Source organism: Dasypus novemcinctus, chromosome 21 (genome assembly GCF_030445035.2).
Source record: "Dasypus novemcinctus isolate mDasNov1 chromosome 21, mDasNov1.1.hap2, whole genome shotgun sequence".
NCBI classification, from domain to species: domain Eukaryota; kingdom Metazoa; phylum Chordata; class Mammalia; order Cingulata; family Dasypodidae; genus Dasypus; species Dasypus novemcinctus.
Genome location: NC_080693.1, coordinates 42,334,621 through 42,352,776, shown reverse-complemented (window position 1 = coordinate 42,352,776; position 18,156 = coordinate 42,334,621). Strand labels below are relative to the sequence as shown.

At 40.6% G+C, this 18,156-nt stretch overlaps 1 protein-coding gene across 4 annotated transcripts in view; it reads right to left on the bottom strand.

Annotated features, from left to right (window-relative positions):
- The window catches only part of ACACA (acetyl-CoA carboxylase alpha), a 413,948-nt gene that overhangs the window by 201,376 nt on the left and 194,416 nt on the right, over positions 1–18,156 (bottom strand). For all 4 annotated transcript variants that reach the window (XM_071210521.1, XM_023584057.3, XM_004476381.4 and 1 more), the window contains 5 exons: positions 14,842–14,951; positions 13,979–14,060; positions 12,998–13,096; positions 3,147–3,253; positions 167–277 (listed from right to left, as the gene is read on the bottom strand). In XM_071210521.1, the coding sequence (XP_071066622.1) occupies positions 167–277; positions 3,147–3,253; positions 12,998–13,096; positions 13,979–14,060; positions 14,842–14,951 (509 nt within the window). The remainder of the gene's footprint in view (positions 1–166; positions 278–3,146; positions 3,254–12,997; positions 13,097–13,978; positions 14,061–14,841; positions 14,952–18,156) is intronic.

Below are 18,156 nucleotides of genomic sequence, written 5' to 3'. Positions count from 1 at the left end.
ACTTTTTTCCCATTTATAAGCGGGCAGAGGCTAGTGAGAAAGCCCACATTAGTTACAGACAAAATGAAAATTTATATATTCTTTGTACATCCAAATTATAGTGTGAGTTATATCATGTTCTCTCTGATATACAAGTTAATTCAAGCAAAGACAACTTGTACTCTACCTGTCTGAAGAGGTTAGGGAAGTCATCTGCATTGTTGACTTTTCTGATTCCCTTCCCTCCTCCTCCTTCTGAGGCCTTGATCATTACTGGATATCCAACTTCTTCCGCTGCCTTCAAGAAGAAAGAAAAATATGGAACAAAGAGTGGTAGAATAGGGGAAAGTGAAACTGGCATTTCTCTCCCTCTCAGAATACTGTTATTTAGGAGGACTAAATGTAGCAAAATATAAAGATCTTTAAAATATACACTATTAGGTAAAAAAAAAAAAAAGTACTAGAGTGATATTTGCAGTATTATGTTAAACTAAAAGAAATGACCATTTTTGTAGGTAAAAACAATTGAATACCAGAAATTTTACATGGTTCACATAATCCCATGTAAGTAAAAAATGAAATAAAACTACGTTTATGTATGATTATATATGCATTCCCACATATGTAAGCGCAAAGAAAAAAGTCTGCACAAATATATAACAGTAGTTACTTATAAAAGAACGATGGATGAATGTAAACTTTCAGTTTTGACTGTATTATTTCTTTATTGTTGGAATTTCTTATATTAAGAATGTTCATGCATTACCCATAATTTCTATTTGAAAAAAGACACGAACAGTTCACTTAAAATAAACTGATCATGCCAGTATAGTTTCCTACCATATAGAAGACTCAACAAATGAGACCTCATAAAGATCCAGAAATTTTTCCTCAATCAACTCTTTATCAAAGATAAAAATGACAATAAAATTAATCAGAAAACTAATTTTTGGCATATGTTCCATCATATCTGTCCCCATTTATAGTAGTATATAATGATCAGATGATGATCCTAAGACTTAAAAAAAATCACATAGTCATTCCTTCACCAAAGCATTCCAGTCTTTGAGGTTTTGCTGCATCAAAGTAAGATCCAAGATGTCTGTCACCAGGAAAAGAACATTTCAAATTTTAATTTGTCTCAGTAGATTAGAGGTGAAAATCTTTTGCTGAGAGTTTCATCTCTTCTAAACATCCCTTAATTCTTTCTTTTCTATGCTCACATTTGAGTAAGCATGATAAAAATCACTGGGCAGGAGTGGATGTGGCTCAAGGGGTTGAGCTTCCACTCCCATATGGGAGGTCCCGGATTTGGTTCCCGGTACCTCCTGAAAAAACAAAAACAAACAATAAGCAAAAGAAATGACAGTGACTTGGGGAAAATGTTCATATACAACATTAAGAAGAAAAATAAAACCAGGATTACCGAATGATATGTATAGTAAGACCCCAATTTTATTATTATTATAATAATTATAAGTATAGAAATCCATTAATAAAGATTATTTTAATATTACTACATAAACCTATGAATTTTTAAAAGACTACAAGAAAATACATGACTATGTTAATGGGCATTATCTGGCTGGTGGGTTTATCATTGGTTTTATCATCATCTCTTTACTGGTTTTCCAAATTTTCTACCAGAAAATTTTATATTTATAATTATAACCAGGAAAAGAAAGAATTATAATTGATAACAAAATAGCCAGTTCCAAAACAAGGGGTTTCAACTATTTTGCAAATTATAGCAAATGGAATATAGCACTTTCAATTCAACTAGAAATGATTCTTATTACAGAGATTACAGACATTCTTAACTTGAAATACAAACAATGGAACAAAATTAGTTGAGCGTCCAGTGTCCCTTTTGAATTTACAATATACTTAAACACAGGCAGTATATATTTTTTTAAATAGCCTATTTCATCCTCTACCTAGAGGCATAACTGACACTTCCAATTAGTTAAACAGTGAAATGGGAATAAACTGGAGAGAATTATAAGGGAAAGAATAGATAATGTTGGGGAACAGATCTCCTTTTGCTTGGATTCACATTTCCACAGGGATAGACAATAACTATAGTAACTTTTCAGGCTCTCTCTGCTTCTTTACTCACTCCTCCCTGGGGGAAAAAGAGTGAATTATGTGACCGGCCAATTTGGAAGGAAGAACTGAGCACAGATAGCTCAGCCTTGTTCTCTTTGTGATCAGTTGGGTTAGGGAACACATGTTCTTTGTCAGCTCTCAGTAACACAGTAGAGGGATACCTATAGTTATTCAGCACTGTCAGGATGCTATGACTGAATCTGTTTAATTCTGGCATTTAGTGTACAAATTCCATTGTTGCTACACACTTAAGCCAACACTTCTATTCATAATAAAACAGACATTTTGATTTCTACCTGCCTTGCTCCTTGGTTCTGAACTCAAGTAAGGGAAAATGTATGTTGTTTACTAGACACCCTCATACAATAACAGGCAGTGGAGAGAGGAAGAATTAGTACCTCCTTAAAACTTAAATTTAATTACCTGAGAAATGTTCTGTCAAAATAATCAGGTTGCTTAAAAGTGAATTAAAATTGCTTTTGTTAAAAATAGGTTATTTCCAGGAAGCAGATGTGGCTCAACAGATAGAGTGTCTGCTTACAATATAGGAAGTCCAAGGGTTCGATACCCAGGGCCTCCTGGCTCATGTGGTGAGCAGGCCCATGTGCAGTGCTGCTCTGCTCAAGGAGTGCTGGCCCCTGCGTAAGGGTGCCCCTCCCCCCTCCCCCCGCATAAGGAGTAGCCCCTGTACAAGGAGAGCTGCTCTGTGCAAAACCACAGCCTGCCCAGGAGTGGTGCCACACACACAGAGAGTTGACATACCAAGAAAATGCAACAAAAAGAGACACAGATCCCCAGTGCCGCATGATGAGAACACAAGCAGACACAGAACACATAGCAAATGGATGCAGAAAGCAGACAATGGGGGGAATAAGTAAATAAATCTTAAAAAAAAACAAAAATAGGTTATTTCCTCACTCTGTACTTCATAAACTATATCTTCTGGCCTATAATCCTAATGCCATCATGGGTATAACACGAATCAGACTCCAAATCCTTATATTTGTGACTGCACCTGATCAGCTGAAAGGTATCACTCCCTGGAGTTAATAACCTACCTTTAGCCCATCATCCACATCTTTCACATAACCTTTTTCATATAGTTCCTGGGGAACATTTAAAATACGTTTCGAAAAATCATTTTCCTGCCAGTCCATACGAAGACCTGCAATAGAAAACAGTGACTTAAAAGGAGCCACAAGGGTTCTTTGCTCTTCTCAATTTTCTGCTGGATCTTCTTCACAATGCTCTCATATTTATCCAAAACAGAGGCTATATGAGAGAAAGAGTAATGCCATATATAAAACAAACCATAAATACCAACCAATCAGGAAGCGGCTGTGTGGCTCAATTGATTGGGCTCCCATCTACCATATGGGAGGCCCTGGGTTTATGTCCCAGTGCCTCCTTGTGAAGGCAAGCTGTCCCACACCCATGGAGAGCTGACAGCCTGTGCCTGTGGAGAGCTGGCACAGTAAGGTGACGCAACAAAGGGAGACAAGCAGACACAGAAGAAGGCACAGCGAGTGGACACAGAGAGCAGAGAGCAAGCAAGCTGCGGGGGCAGGGGGGGAATGAATGAATGAATAAATAAATCTTTAAAAAAAAAACCAAAAAACTGACCAATCCCCCAGACCTGTTTGAGTCACATAGTTTAAAAGGTTAAATTTGTTTTGTTTGAATGTAGAGACTACAGTGTTCCCCTTGTGTCCATGTATGGGGACATTCAGGGAACATGGAATCATGACTCTGCTGAATGTCCCCATACATGGACAGGTCTGGAGAGGATATAGCAATCCCTGGAGAGCCTAAGTAATAAGAGTTCAGATATACTCAGGCTAAAGGCAATGGTCATTCCCATTTTACAGAGGTTTTCATGTTTATCTATGCTCCCTGAACCTGAATATTAAAAAAAGGAGGAAGTTCATATTGTTATTAATCAAAATAATTCACATGGCACTTTTTAAGGAATTTACCAAGAATGAATCATTTTTAGAAAATTTTGAATCCTTCTGCATGTCTAGAAGAAACAATATATATTTTTCATTTTCTACATTTAATAATTGAAAATAAAAACAATAATTAAAAAAGAAAAAGAAAATACAGTTGAATAAAAACATACATTTCTTGGGAAGCAGACATGGCTCAACTGATAGAGCATCTATCTATCATATGGAGGGTTCAGGGTTCGATCCCCAGGGCCTCCTGACCCGTGTGGTGAGCTGGCCCACACGCAGGGCTGCCGTGCAGAAAGAGTACCGTGCCATGCAGGGATGTCCCGGGCATAGGTGGGGGGGAATAAATAAATAAAACAAATCTTTAAAAAAAAATAAGGGCAAAATATATGAATAGACATTTGTCCAAAGAAGAAATATAAATGGCAAAAAAGCACATGAAGAAATGCTCAAATTCACTAATGATTAGGGAAATGCAATTCAACACTACAATGAGATATTATTTCACACCTATCAGAATGGCCACTATTAAAAAGATAGAGAACCAGGAATGTTGGAGAGGATGTAAAGAGATAGAAACACTTATTCACTGGTAGTGGGAATGTAGAATGGTACAGTCACTGTGGAGGACTGTTTGGCAGTTTCTAAAGAAGTTGAATATAGAGTTATGACGTGACCCTGCAATACCACTACTGGATGTATACCCAGAAGAACTGAGAGCAGTGACACAACAACAGACATCTGCACACCAATGTTCATAGCGGCATTATTCACCATTGCCAAAAGTTGGAAACAACCCAGGTGTCCATCAACAGATGAATGGATAAACAATGTTATGCAGCTGTAAGAAGAAATGAAGGCATAAAGCATATGACAACATGGATGAACCTGGAGGACATTATGTTGAGAGAAGCAAGCCAGATACCTAAGGACAAATACTGTATGACTGCATTACTATGAACCAAATATATTGTATGATTAAAAAAAAATTTATATATATCCAGTACATTTCACTGAGAAATGTATGTTGTTTTTTTTTAAAGATTTATTTTTTTTAATTTTTTTATTTTTTAAAGATTTATTTTTATTTATTTAATTCCCCTCCCCTCCTCTCCCCCGGCTGTCTGTTTTCTGTGTCTTTTTGCTGCGTCTTGTTTCTCTGTCCGCTTCTGTTGTCAGTCAGCGGCACAGGAAGTGTGGGCGGCGCCATTTCTCGGCAGGCTGCTCCCTCCTTCACGCTGGGCGGCTCTCCTTATGGGTGCACTCCTTGTGCGTGGGGTTCCCCTACGCGGGAGACACCCCTGTGTAGCACGGCACTCCTTGCGCGCATCAGCACTGTGCATGGGCCAGCTCCACACGGGTCAAGGAGGCCCTGGGTTTGAACCGCGGACCTCCCATGTGGTAGACGGACGCCCTAACCACTGGGCCAAAGTCCGTTTCCCTAAAGATTTATTTTATTTAATTCTCTCCCCTTCCCCCGTTGTCTGCTCTCTGTGTCCATTCGCTGTGTGTTCTTCCGCATCTGCTTGCATTATCAGGCAGCACTGGGAAATTGCATCTCTTTTTTGTTGCATCATTTTGTCAAATGCCTCTTCTGTGTCAATTGAGATAATCATGTGGTTTTTTTCCCTACAATTTATTAATGTGGTGCATTACATTGATTGATTTTCTTATTATTTTTTAAAGATTTATTTTTTATTTATTTCTCACTCCCCCCCGCCCCCGTTGTCTGCTCTCTGTGTTCATTCGCTGTGTGTTCTTCTGTGACCGCTTCTATCCTTATCAGTGGCACTGGGAATCTGTGTTTCTTTTTGTTGCGTCATCTAGTTCTGTCAGCTCTCAGTGTGTGCGGCGCCATTCTTGGGCAGGCTGCACTTTCTGTTGTGCTGGGCGGCTCTCCTTATGGGGCCCACTCCTTGCGCGTGGGGCTCCCCTACGCGGGGGACACCCCTGCGTGGCAGGGCACTCCTTGTGTGTATCAGCACTGTGCGTGGGTCAGCTCCACACGGGTCAAGGAGGCTCAGGTTTGAACCGCGGACCTCCCATGTGGTAGGCGGACGCCCTATCCATTGGGCCAAGTCCGCATCCTGATTTTCTTATATTGAAGCCTTGCATACCAGGAATAAATCCCACTAGTTGGTGATGTAAAAGTTTTGATATACTACTTGATTCAATTTGCAAGTATTTTGTTGAGAATTTTTGCATCTATGTTCATTAGAGAGATTGGTCTGTAATTTTCTTTTCTTGTAGTATCTTTATCTGGTTTTGGTAATAGGGTAATGTTGGCTTCATAAAATATGTTGGGTAATTTTCCTTCCTCTTCAATTTGTTTTGGATAGAGTTTAAAGAGGATTGATATTGATTCTTTTTTAAAATGCTTGGTAGACCTCACCTGTGAAGCCATCTGATCCTGGAATTTTCTTTGCTGGGAAACTATTGTTGATGGATTCAATCTCTTTAAATGTGACAGGTTTGTTAAATTCTTATTTCTTATAGAGTCAGTGTAGGTTGTGCATTTCTAGGAATTTGTTCATTTCATCTAGGTTATCTAGTTTGTTGACATAGTTTCTCATAATAACCTCGTATGATCCTTTTTATTTCTCTGCAGTCAGTCGTAACTTCTCCCCTTTCATTTCTGATTGTATTTTTTTGTTTTTGTTTTCATTGTTTTCTCTTTCTTGTTTCTTATTGTATTTATTTGCATCTTCTCTCTTTTTTTCTTCGTTAGTCTAGAAAGGGGTTTGTCAATTTTACTGATCTGGGAAGCAGATGTGGCTCAAGTGATTTGGCTCCCGCCTACCACATGGGAGGTCCCCAGTGACTCCTGGAGAAGACGAGCAAGACAGCAAGCTGGTGCGATAGGTAGGCACGGTAAGCTGATGCAACAAGATGACACAACAAAGGAGACATAAAGAGGAAAGACAATGAGAGACACAACAAAAGCAGGGAGTTCAGGTGGCTCAAGTGATTGAGTGCCTGTCTCTCACATGGGAGGTCCCAGGTTCAGTTCCTGGTACCTCCTAAAGAGAAGACAAAGGAAGAAGATGTGGTTCAGTGACCGGGCTCCCATCTACCATATGGAGGTCCAGGGTTCAATTCCTAGGGCATCCTGGTGAGGGCAAGCTGGCCCATGCGGTGAGCTGGCCCAAGCAGAGGGGTGGCTCATGCAAAGTGCTGGCCCACATGGCAAGCTGACCTGTGCAGGAGTGCTGGCTGCCCATGCAGTCAGCTGGCCTGAGCGGAGAGCTGGTACAGCAAGAGGACACAAAAAAAGAGACACAGAAGAGACAATATGAGATGTAGCAGAACAGGGAGCTCAGGTAGTACAAGAGATTAAGCATCTCTCTCCCACTCTGGAAGGTCCAAGGATTGGTTCCCGGTATCTCCTAAGGAGAAGACAAGCAGACAGAGAAGAACACACAGTGAAAAGATAGAGAGCACATAACAGGGGTGGGGAGAAATAAATAAATAAATCTTAAAAAAGAATTGTGATTACATTTTTTAAAAAAAGAGAAGATGAGCAGACACAGATAGCACCCAGCAAATATACACAAGAGCAGACAGCGAGTGCAAACAATGAGGTGAGAGAGGAATAAATTAAAAAAAAAAAATTATTGATCTTCTCAAAGAACCAACTTTTGGCTTTGTTGACTTTCTCTATTGTTTTTTTGTTCTCAATTTCCTTTATTTCTGCTCTGATTCTTATTATTTCTCTCCTTCTGCTTGCTTTGGGATTGTTTGCTGTTCTTTTTCTAGTTTCTCTAGTTATGCAGTTAAATCTTTGAGTTTAGTTCTTTCTTCTTTTTTAATATAGCCATTTAGGGCTATAAATTTCCCTCTCAAGACTGTTTTTGCTATTTTTTTTAATAAAGATTTTTTAAAAAAGATTTATTATTTATTTATTTCTCTCCCTTCCCTCCCCCCTCCCCTAGTTGTCTGCTCTGTGTCCATTCGCTGTGTGTTCTTCTGTGACCGCGTCTATTCTTATCAGCGGCACCGGGAATCTTTGTTTCTTTTTGTTGTGTCATCTTGTTGTGTCAGCTCTCCATGTGTGCAGCACCGTTCTTGGGCAGGCTGCACTTTCTTTCGCGCTAGGTGGCTCTCTCTATGGGGCGCACTCCTTGCGTGTGGGGCTCCCCTACGCGGGGTCCACCCCTGCATGGCAAGGCACTCCTTGTACACATCAGCACTGTGCATGGGCCAGCTCCACACGAGTCAAGGAGGCCCAGAGTTTGAACTGCAGACCTCCCATGTGGTAGGCAGATGCCCTATCCATTGGGCCAAGTCCGCTTCCCTATTCCATACATTTTGATAAACTGTGTTCTCATTTTAATTTTTCTTAATATATTTACTTATTGCACTCGCAATTTCTTCTTTGACCCACTGATTATTTAGAAGTATGTTGTTCAGCCTCCGCATATTTGTGAATTTACTTTTTTCCTGTCTATAATTGATTTCCAGTTTTATTCCATTATGATCTGAGAAGGTGCTTCACATAATTTCAATCTTTATATTTATTGAGAGCCACATTGTACCCTAACATGTGGTCTATCCTGGAGGAAGATCCAGGACACTTGAGAAGAATGTATAAACTACTAAGTTTGGGTGCAGCGTTCTGTATGTCTGTTAGATATAATTCATTTATCATATTGTTCACGCTCTCTGTTTCCTTGTTGCTCTTCTTCTAGTTGTTCGAGAGGTGAGACTAATGCCTAGGCTAGGGCTACAGGTCGAGCTGGGTGAAAAAAAATCAGTCCTACTGGTCACTGATTTTTGGTCAGCCCGGCTTCCCCTCATGCTGGGGACAAAGTCAAAATGGCAGCTACCAGCCTTTTTCCAACTTGGACAGCTTTGAACTTAACTTGAACTGTTCTTGGGGTTATACTTTAGCCAGTCAAATTTACTAATCAATAGCTGAAATCAGTGGCCAACCGTCTCTTCCTCCCCTTTTTATGGGAAATGGAGCTTCCAATTCCAGCTACAGAATAGCTCCTGAGGTGGCTTGCGCTGCCAAAGTAATTTGATACAGGCCTCCACAGAATGGTCTGTATTTTCCCAAAGAAGCTGGCATAGGTCAACCCAGCTTCCTCCCTGCCAGAGATGGGGCTGGGGCTTATGCTAGAGCTGCAATCTGAACTGGATGGAAAGAAGCCAGTCCCTACCAGCACTGTGATTTTCAGTCCGTGCCACTTTCCCTCATGCCAGGGATGGAGTTAAAATGGTGGCTACCAACTTCTTTCTGGCTCAGACAGGTTCAAACTTTAGCTGTTCTTAGGATTATACTTTAGCCTGCCAAATTTACTAATCAGTAGCTAAAGTTGGTGCCCAACTGTCTCTTCTTCCCCCATTTTTGGGAAATTCTGAGGTGGCTTGTGTCACCAGTAGAGGATAGGCACCAGCCTCTGGGGTGTGGAGTGCTCTACTTATAAATCTTCTCTGCAGTTGAGCAGTCTCTTCCTTCCTTTCTTTCAAGGATGTTGCAGGATGCTCTTTTGGTCTCCTGGAGACCCCAAACAGGTGCTTTAGATAGCTCTGAGTGACTACTAATTGCCCTGTAGCACAAGCTGACTCTAGGGACTCCTTACTCTGCCGCCTTCTTACTGGTTTTCCTGGCTTGTGGTTTTTTTTTTTTAATAATTTCTGTCAGCCTGTATCTTTTGATTGGGGAGTTTAGTCCATTCATATTCAATCATATTACTGTAAATGCATTATTTACTTCCACCATTTTATTTTTTGGTTTTCATATGTCATACCACATTTTTGTCTGTCTTTTTACTCTTTTGGTTATCCTTTCTGCTATTCTTTCTTCTATACTTTCCTCCAGGCCTCTCTCTCTTGTCTGTATCTTTAAGGTTCTAAGGCTTCTTCTAATATTTCCTGCAAAGGTGGGTTCTTTTTGCCAACTCTCTTAGTTTGTTTGTTTGTGAATATTTTATATTCCTCTTCATATCTGAAGGACAATTTTGCTGGATAAAGAATTCTCAAAGGGAAACGGACTGGGCCCAGTGGTTAGGGCATCCGTCTACCACATGGAAGGTTCATGATTCAAACCCCAGGCCTCCTTCACCCGTGTGCAGCTGGCCCATGCGCAGTGCTGATGCGCGCAAGGAGTGCCATGCCACGCAGGGGTGTCCCCCTCATAGAGGAGCCCCACGCGCAAGGAGTGCGCCCCGTAAGGAGAGCTGCCCAGCGCAAAAGAAAGTGCAGCCTGCCTAAGAATGGCGCCACCCACATGGAGAGCTGACACTACAAGATGACGCAACAAAAAGAAACACAGATTCCCATGCCGCTGACAACAACAGAAGCAGACAAAGAAATAAGACGCAGCAAATAGACTTAGAGAACAGACAACTGGGTTTGGGGAGGGAGGGGAGAGAAATAAATAAATAAATAAAATCTTAAAAAAAAAAATCTCAGCTGGCAGTTTTTCTTTTTCAGTTTCCTAATGTATCATACCACTGTCTTCTCATCTTCATGGTTTCTGATGAGAAATCCACACTAAGTCTTTCTGCCATCCTTTGTATGTGATGGTTTGCTTCTCCCTTGCTGCTCTGAGAATTTCCTCTTTATCGTTGACATTTCACATTCTGAATAGCATGTGTTTTAGAGTAATCTATTCCGATTTATTCTGACTGGAGTACGGTGAGCTTCCTGGACATATACATTCATTTCTTTTGTAAGAGTTAGGAAATTTTCAACTAATATTTCCTCAAATACTCTTTCTGCCCCTTTTCCCTTCTCTTCTCCTTCTGGGGCTCCCATGACATGTATGTTGTTGCATTTTGTGTTGTCATTCAACTCTCTGAGCCCCTGCTCAATTTTTCCATTCTTTTCTCCAATTTCAGCTATTCTGTTTTTGGTGTCACTTACTCTTTCTTCTATCATTTTGAGTCTGCTGTAATATGCCTCCAATTTTTTTTTTTTAAGACTTACTTTAATAATTTCTCTCCCCTTCCCCACCCTCCTTCCCCCATTGTCTGCTCTGTGTCCATTTGCTGTGTGGTCTTCTGTGTCCATTTGCATTCTTGTCAGGCAGCACCAGGAATCTGTGTCTCTTTTTGTTGTGTCATCTTGCTGGGTCAACTCTTCGTGTGTGCAGTGCCACTCTTGGGCAGGCTGCACTTTTATCGCATGGGGCACCCCTACGCGGGGGACACCCAAATGACATGGCACTCCTTGTGCATGGCAGCACTGTGCGTGGGCCAGCTCACCACACAGGCCAGGAGGCCCTGGGTACTGAACCCTGGACCTACTATATGGTAGACAGACACTATCAATTGTGCAACATCTGATTTCCTCTAATGTGTTTTTTATCTCACCTGTTGTGCCTTTCATTCCCATGAGCTCTGTTACTTTTCTGTTCAGGATTTCAAATTCTTCTTTGTGTTCATTCAATGTCTTCTTGATGTCGTTTATCTCTTTAGTCACATTGTCTTTTAACTCATTAATTTGATTTTGGAAATTGTGTGCATCTCTACTTAGTTCTCTCAAATCCTTTGTCTCTTTTGGGGATTTGATATATTCCTTTTCTTGGGCCATGTTTTCCATATTCTTGGTATGGCTTGTAATTTTTTGCTAATTTTTAGGCATCTGATTAGGATGTAGTTTACTCAGATGCTCAATTTCTTTTCTCTTTTGTAGGGATTCAGTGGCAGGAGGCTATGTTTTACCACTGTCTTTGATTCTTGGCTCCACCTCGATTGTTCAGAATGTCCCTGATAGTTCCTCAAAACTGGGCTCTGGACCCAGTAATTGGTTGCAGACTGCTTCCTAGGCTTTGGGGAGGGAAGCTATAAAGGCTGGAAAAAGCCTTTCTTACTTATAATTTTCTCACATGTACTTCCTTGCTCTGTCCTTCCTTGCTCTGATGGAGTTCTTGGTAGTCCTCTCAGTTCAATGCCTGGTCAGAGTGTGTTTGCTGCAAAATGGACCAGGTATGTGATAGCGCTTCCTGCTTGGAGGCTAACAGCCTTGTAATTCAAACTTTCTCAGAGACAGTGCTCCAGCCTTCTGCGGCAGCCCCCTTCCTTTTTCTAGGCAAGAAATATTTCCACTTCCCTTGGTGTTCTTAACCATCAGTCCCAGTTAGGAGAGAGGGAGTTTAAGAAGGTTGTGTATCTTTCACCCCTTGCCATGGGCTCCCTGGAACTCCCTTTGTAGCCACAGGCCTAGAGGCCTGAGCATTTTAAAGTGTCTTTAGTGTGGGAGGATATTGGCAGCAGTCGCTGCCGGTTTCAAATCACAGTTCTATAGTCGTGACTCCCCTCCTTTGTCCCTTTCTTCTCTGGGCAATGTCGAACCTATGCCTGGTGTCCTAAACCCTAGAAGATATTTTTCCAGGCTGTTTCAGCCTGTCCTCCAGCTATCTTTCTGGAGGAGAAGAGAGTCTCGTGTCTTTCTAGTTCACCATCTTTCTGGAAGTCGAGTCATTCGAAAACATTGACTATTGATCTCATTTTCTGCATCAAGGGCAGCTGAGAGTTTGAATGGCATTAAAAAGGCAAGGGAAATTGCCAGTAGATTGTGAGCCAACTTCAAGAAAACACTGGCAGGCAAACATGTGAAGAAGTGGGCTTCAGGTTTTATCTTAGCAATTCAGGCCACATCCCAGGCAGGTCCAAAGATCTCAGTCTACCTTCAGGAAGATTCTAGATGAGATCTGAACCCATAAGAACCCCAAGAATTTTGCCAGAGTTTTTCCAAAGTAAGTCCCAAGACGACTCTAAATCACAGTTTAATATCTCTGTACGTGATTGTAGATTTATATTTCTAAGACATGACAAAATCACAGGTATATTAATTAACCCAGGAAATTGAGGGTTCCATTATTCAACCTAAATTTCTATTTCTTATCAGAGTATCTTAATATATTTTAAACAAATTTAAGCTTTAAGTCCCAAATATCCTATTGAGATTCTCTGGACTTCAAGACACAAACAAGAAAAATTTCTTACCACTGCCACTCCAGGGAAGAGTTGGGATACCTGCAGTTTGAGCCACTATGGACGATGCAATCTTATCCCCCAAAGCCCACATGGCCTGGCTTGGAGGACCTAGAAACAAAACAGGAAAAAAACCCTGACTATAACATTTGGTCCTCATTTTTGTCACATATATTTTGCCCTGTATTATAATTATGTTTGTATTTGTCTTACAATCCTTTCCATAACATACTATGGAGATCAAAAACTTGATTACAGAGACTACTATGTTTTGATTCATATTTGTACCTTTTCTAGTACCTAATGAAGTAAGCTTTTTGCACACAGTGAGAGATCAGTAAATAAAAATACGTTGAATATAATTCCTGACAAAGCTAACTTTGATTTTTATCATCCTTCATGATCCAACTTTACCAGAGTAACACCTTTTTTTAAAAACTATTATCTTAAAATAAGATCTACCTAAAGAGGAAATTTCTCTTTAATAAGGTTTACAATACATAACCATCATTGTAGAAGGTCTCTGAGACAGCTTTAGAAATACTCTGAGTTATATAATTTCTATTTTTCTCTCTGCCACAGGAAAACAGGAAAATCAAAAGTTGTAGCTCTCCACAGGATTATAATCTATATGCTCAAATGTGAAGGTGCTGATTCATACTTAGGCCAAAATAGCCTCAGTACTCAATTATCTTTACTATCTAAAAAACAGGTTCTTTCTCCAAGTAGGTTTTTCTGAAGGTTAATATAAACTTTTAAAAAGTCAGTGTTTTGAACATACAGTCTCCTGCACACCTCATGGAAAAGAACCCTGGCACAGAAAAGGTATTCAAGATAACGTAAGATAAGCAGGATATAAGAAATGAAGACAGTTACTCTGAGGTTTGCTAATTAATATCATGTTCAACAAAAGAAAATAAAAGAATATAGAGTAGAATATGGGCAAAAGTGAAAGAAACAGAAAGATAAGAACAGTGTATCAGAAAGGCTTACCCATGAAGGCAATGCCATTTTTCAAAAGAAGTTCTGGGAGCTTGGGATTCTCGGAGGCATGACCCCAGCCAGCCCAAACTGCCTACAAGGGAACATATGAGTCATTCTTAAAATACACACTAAAAAAAAGTCTTAAACTACATTACTCTATAGCAAGGCTGACCCTTCATCATGAGGTAAAAGAGCGCCATAATAAACTAGAAGTTAATTCAGCTTTATGCTCGATTCTTGGCAAACGTTTTAGGAACACTGACAAAACCTATGTAGAGATCTGAAGAGGTCAGAACCAAGTTGAAATTGATATTAAGACTCCATCTAGTCTTGTTGTTCTTTAGGAAACTCAATTCATAGCCTTTCAAATAGGTCGCTAGTTAACAGAGCCATTATCTTTCACACAATTACTTTGGCCACCCAACACCACCTTTAAACCTAGTAGTTCACTGCTGCACAAATACAGCTTTTTTTTTTCCTTCCAATTTTAAAGTACTTACCTTAAACCTAACATAATATGACAGGGAAGGAACAACTTATTTCTGTAAACCACCACCATGTATTAAGCTAAGAATATTCTATCGAAAATAAATAACTTTCATTTACTTGGGATGATGTGAAGGTGAGGTGGAGAGAATAAATAATCCCTCAAATACTCTTCTTGCTTTCATGTTAATTTAATTTAATTTTTGAGTCATTCCAGACCTTTCATTTTTCCCTTCCCTGTTTTAGTTATCCCATACAAAGATATTTACAAGTTTTCATAAAGGTACTTTATATAATAAAGTAAAATTCCAGTTCTTTGTATCTCCCTTTGTGCCTAATGCAAAATGGCTGAATTTGGTTTTCAAGGAGAAATCGGCATCTCTTACTTGTACCAGAATCCTTTTAGCGATGTCAAGAATTAATTCCACATTTGCATAGTTGTTGTTGTTTGATCCTCCAGGCACAGGCACATAGTGATCTGCCATCTTTATGTATTCTGAAAATGCAAGCAAATTATTAGAGAACACATGATTTACTTTCAGAAATATAATGGCAGAGCAAAACTGTAAAGGACAGGGATATCATTTAGAGAACCACAGGGCAAACAGCATTAATGGGGTAATTTCCAGAACAATTTAGTTGGATGCTCTCTGTAAAGCCACAGGCACTAATACAGGCTGATCCCACATTTATGAACATTTTACACCAAACTAAAACATCAATTCTTAAACATTTCACTATGTGACCTTACCGAAGGGTCATTATGAACCCTACTGCTGATTTGCCTGTCAGTTAGAGGTCCAAGTACAATTATTCCATTCTGGGAAAAAGATGCTTGATCATTTCTTAAAAAAAGATTTATTTATTTATTTATTTCCCCTTCCCCCAGCCCCCCACCCCGGTTGTCTGTTCTCTGTGTCTATCTGCTGCGTGTTCCTTTGTCCGCTTCTGTTGTTGTCAACAGCACGGGAATCTGGGTTTATTTTTGTTGCATCATCTTGTTGTGTCAGCTCTCCGCGTGTGTGTCACCATTCCCACGCAGGCTGAACTTTCTTTCGCACTGGGTGGCTCTCCTTACAGGGAGCACTCCCTGAGCATGGGTCTCCCCTACGCGGGGACACCCCTGCGCATGGGCCAACTCCACATGGGTCAAGGAGGCCTGGGGTTTGAACCGCGGACCTCCCATGTGGTAGATGGACGCCCTAACCACTGGGCTAAGTCTGCTTCCCAAGACCCTTGATCTTTAATCTACATTTTCCCAGTCCATCACTCCCTGATAAAAACCCTTTTCCTGATATGGTGTGGGGACAGAATGGGGAAAAGAGGGTAAAGTCTGGAGGGACTGAAGACTGACTTAACAGGAAAGGTTAATTATAAGGGTCTACCAACTGCCTGAAGAGGGTTTATCTGGCATTTGCCTCCTTATATTCTTTTGTTGAGTATTCACTCCAAAATCTGTCACCTGGAGTCTCTCTTTTGGCAACATGATGGCAAAGGGGTCATCATGCACAGACATTGTGCTAAGCACTGTATATATATTATATTTATATACAAAGATGTGCTTATATGATCTTAATTAATTCTATTACCAATCCTATGTGTGACATGTATTATTGATTCCAGTTTACAAGAAATTTTGACTTAAAGCAGCTAGGTTACTTGCTCAAGGCCCATCTCCATCACATTTATTAAAGTTTCTTATACAAGTGTACCTCAGAGATAATGCAGGTTCAGTTCCAGACCACCACAATCAAGCAAAAATCATGAAAACTGAGTCACATGAATTATTTGGTTTCCAGTGCATATAAAATTTTTTTAAATTTATTTTTTATTTATTTTTCTTCCCTTACCGCCCCCCCTCCAGTTGTCTGCTCTCTGTGTCCATTCGCTGTGTGTTCTTCTGTGACTGCTTTTTATCCTTATCAGCAGCACCAGGAATCTGTGTTTCTTTTTGTTGCATCATCTTGTTTTGTCAGCTATCCGTGTGTGCGGCACCATTCTTGAGCAGGCTGCACTTTCTTTTCGCGCTGGGTGGCTCTCCTTATGGGGCGCACTCCTTTCACATGGGGCTCCCCTATGTGGGGGACACTACTGCGTGGCATGGCATTCCTTGCACGCATCAGCACTAAGCATGGGCCAGCTCCACACGGGTCAAGGAAGCCCAGTGTGTGAACCGCGGACTTCCCAGGTGGTGGGTGGATGCCCTATCCATTGGGCCAAGTCCACTTCCCAAAATTTATCTTTATATTATACTGTAGTCTATAAAGTATGCAAAAACATTATGTCTAAAAACCCTATGTATAAGCCTTAATTTAAAAATACTTTATGACTAAAAAATGCTAACCATCATCTGAGCCTTCAAGCAAGCCAGAATCTTTTTGCAGGTGAAGGGTTTTTCCTCAATGTTGATGGCTACTAACTGATCAAGGTGATGATTGCTGAAGATTGGGATGGTTGTGACAATTTGGTAAGACAACAATGAAGTTTGCTGCATTGATAGACTCTTCCTTTCATGAGATTTCTCTGTAGCATTTGATGCTGTTTGGTAACGTTTTGTACACAGTAGAACTTCTTTTAAAATTGGAGTCAATGCCCTTAAACCTACCCACTGCTTATTAACTAAGTTTATGTACTATTTTATTTTATTTTATTTTGTTAGTACTGAATTGGCAGGAACTATCTGTTTATTTTATTTATTTATTTATTTAATTCCCCTCCCCTCCCCCGGTTGTCTGTTTCCTGTGTCTTTTTGTCTGCGTCTTGTTTCTTTTGTCCGCTTCTGTTGTCGTCAGCGGCACAGGAAGTGTGGGCGGCGCCATTCCTCGGCAGGCTGCTCCCTCCTTTGCGCTGGGCGGCTCTCCTTACGGGTGCACTCCTTGCGCGTGGGGCTCCCCTACGCGGGGGACACCCTTGTGTGACACAGCACTCCTTGCGCACATCAGCACTGCGCATGGGCCAGCTCCACATGGGTCAAGGAGGCCTGGGGCTTGAACCGCGGACCTCCCATGTGGTAGACGGACGCCCTAACCACTGGGCCAAAGTCCGTTTCCCTATGTACTATTTTAAATCCTTTGTTGTCATTTCAACAGTGTTCACAGCATCTTCAGCAGGAGTAGATTCCATCTCAAGAAACCACTTTCTTTGCTCATCCATAAGAAGCAACTCTTCATCTGTTAAAAGATTTATCATGAGATCATAGCAACTCAGTGATATTTACAGGTTCCTACTCTAGTTCTAGTTCTCTTGCTATTTCCACCACATCTGCATTAACTTTCCCCACAGAAATTGTGAACTCCTCAAAGTCATCCATGAGAATTGGAATCAAATTCTTCCAAGCCCGTTAAGTTATTTTCCTCTTTCCATGAATCACAGGTGTTTTTAATGGCACCTAGAAGGATAAATCTTTTCCAAAAGGTTTTGAATTTACTTTGCCCAGATCCATCAGCGGAATCGGTATCTGTGGTAACTACAGCCTTTCAAAATGTATTTCTTAATTAATGAGACTTGAAAGTTGAACTGAATCCTTGACCCATGGGCTGCAGAATGGGTGCTGTGTTGGCGGGAATGAAAATGACACTAATCTCATTGTGTATTTCCATCAGAATTCTTGGGTGACCAGGTGCATCATCAATGAGTAGTAATAATTTGAAAGGAATTTTTTTTTTTTCTGAGCAGCAGGACTCAGCAGTGACCTTCAAATG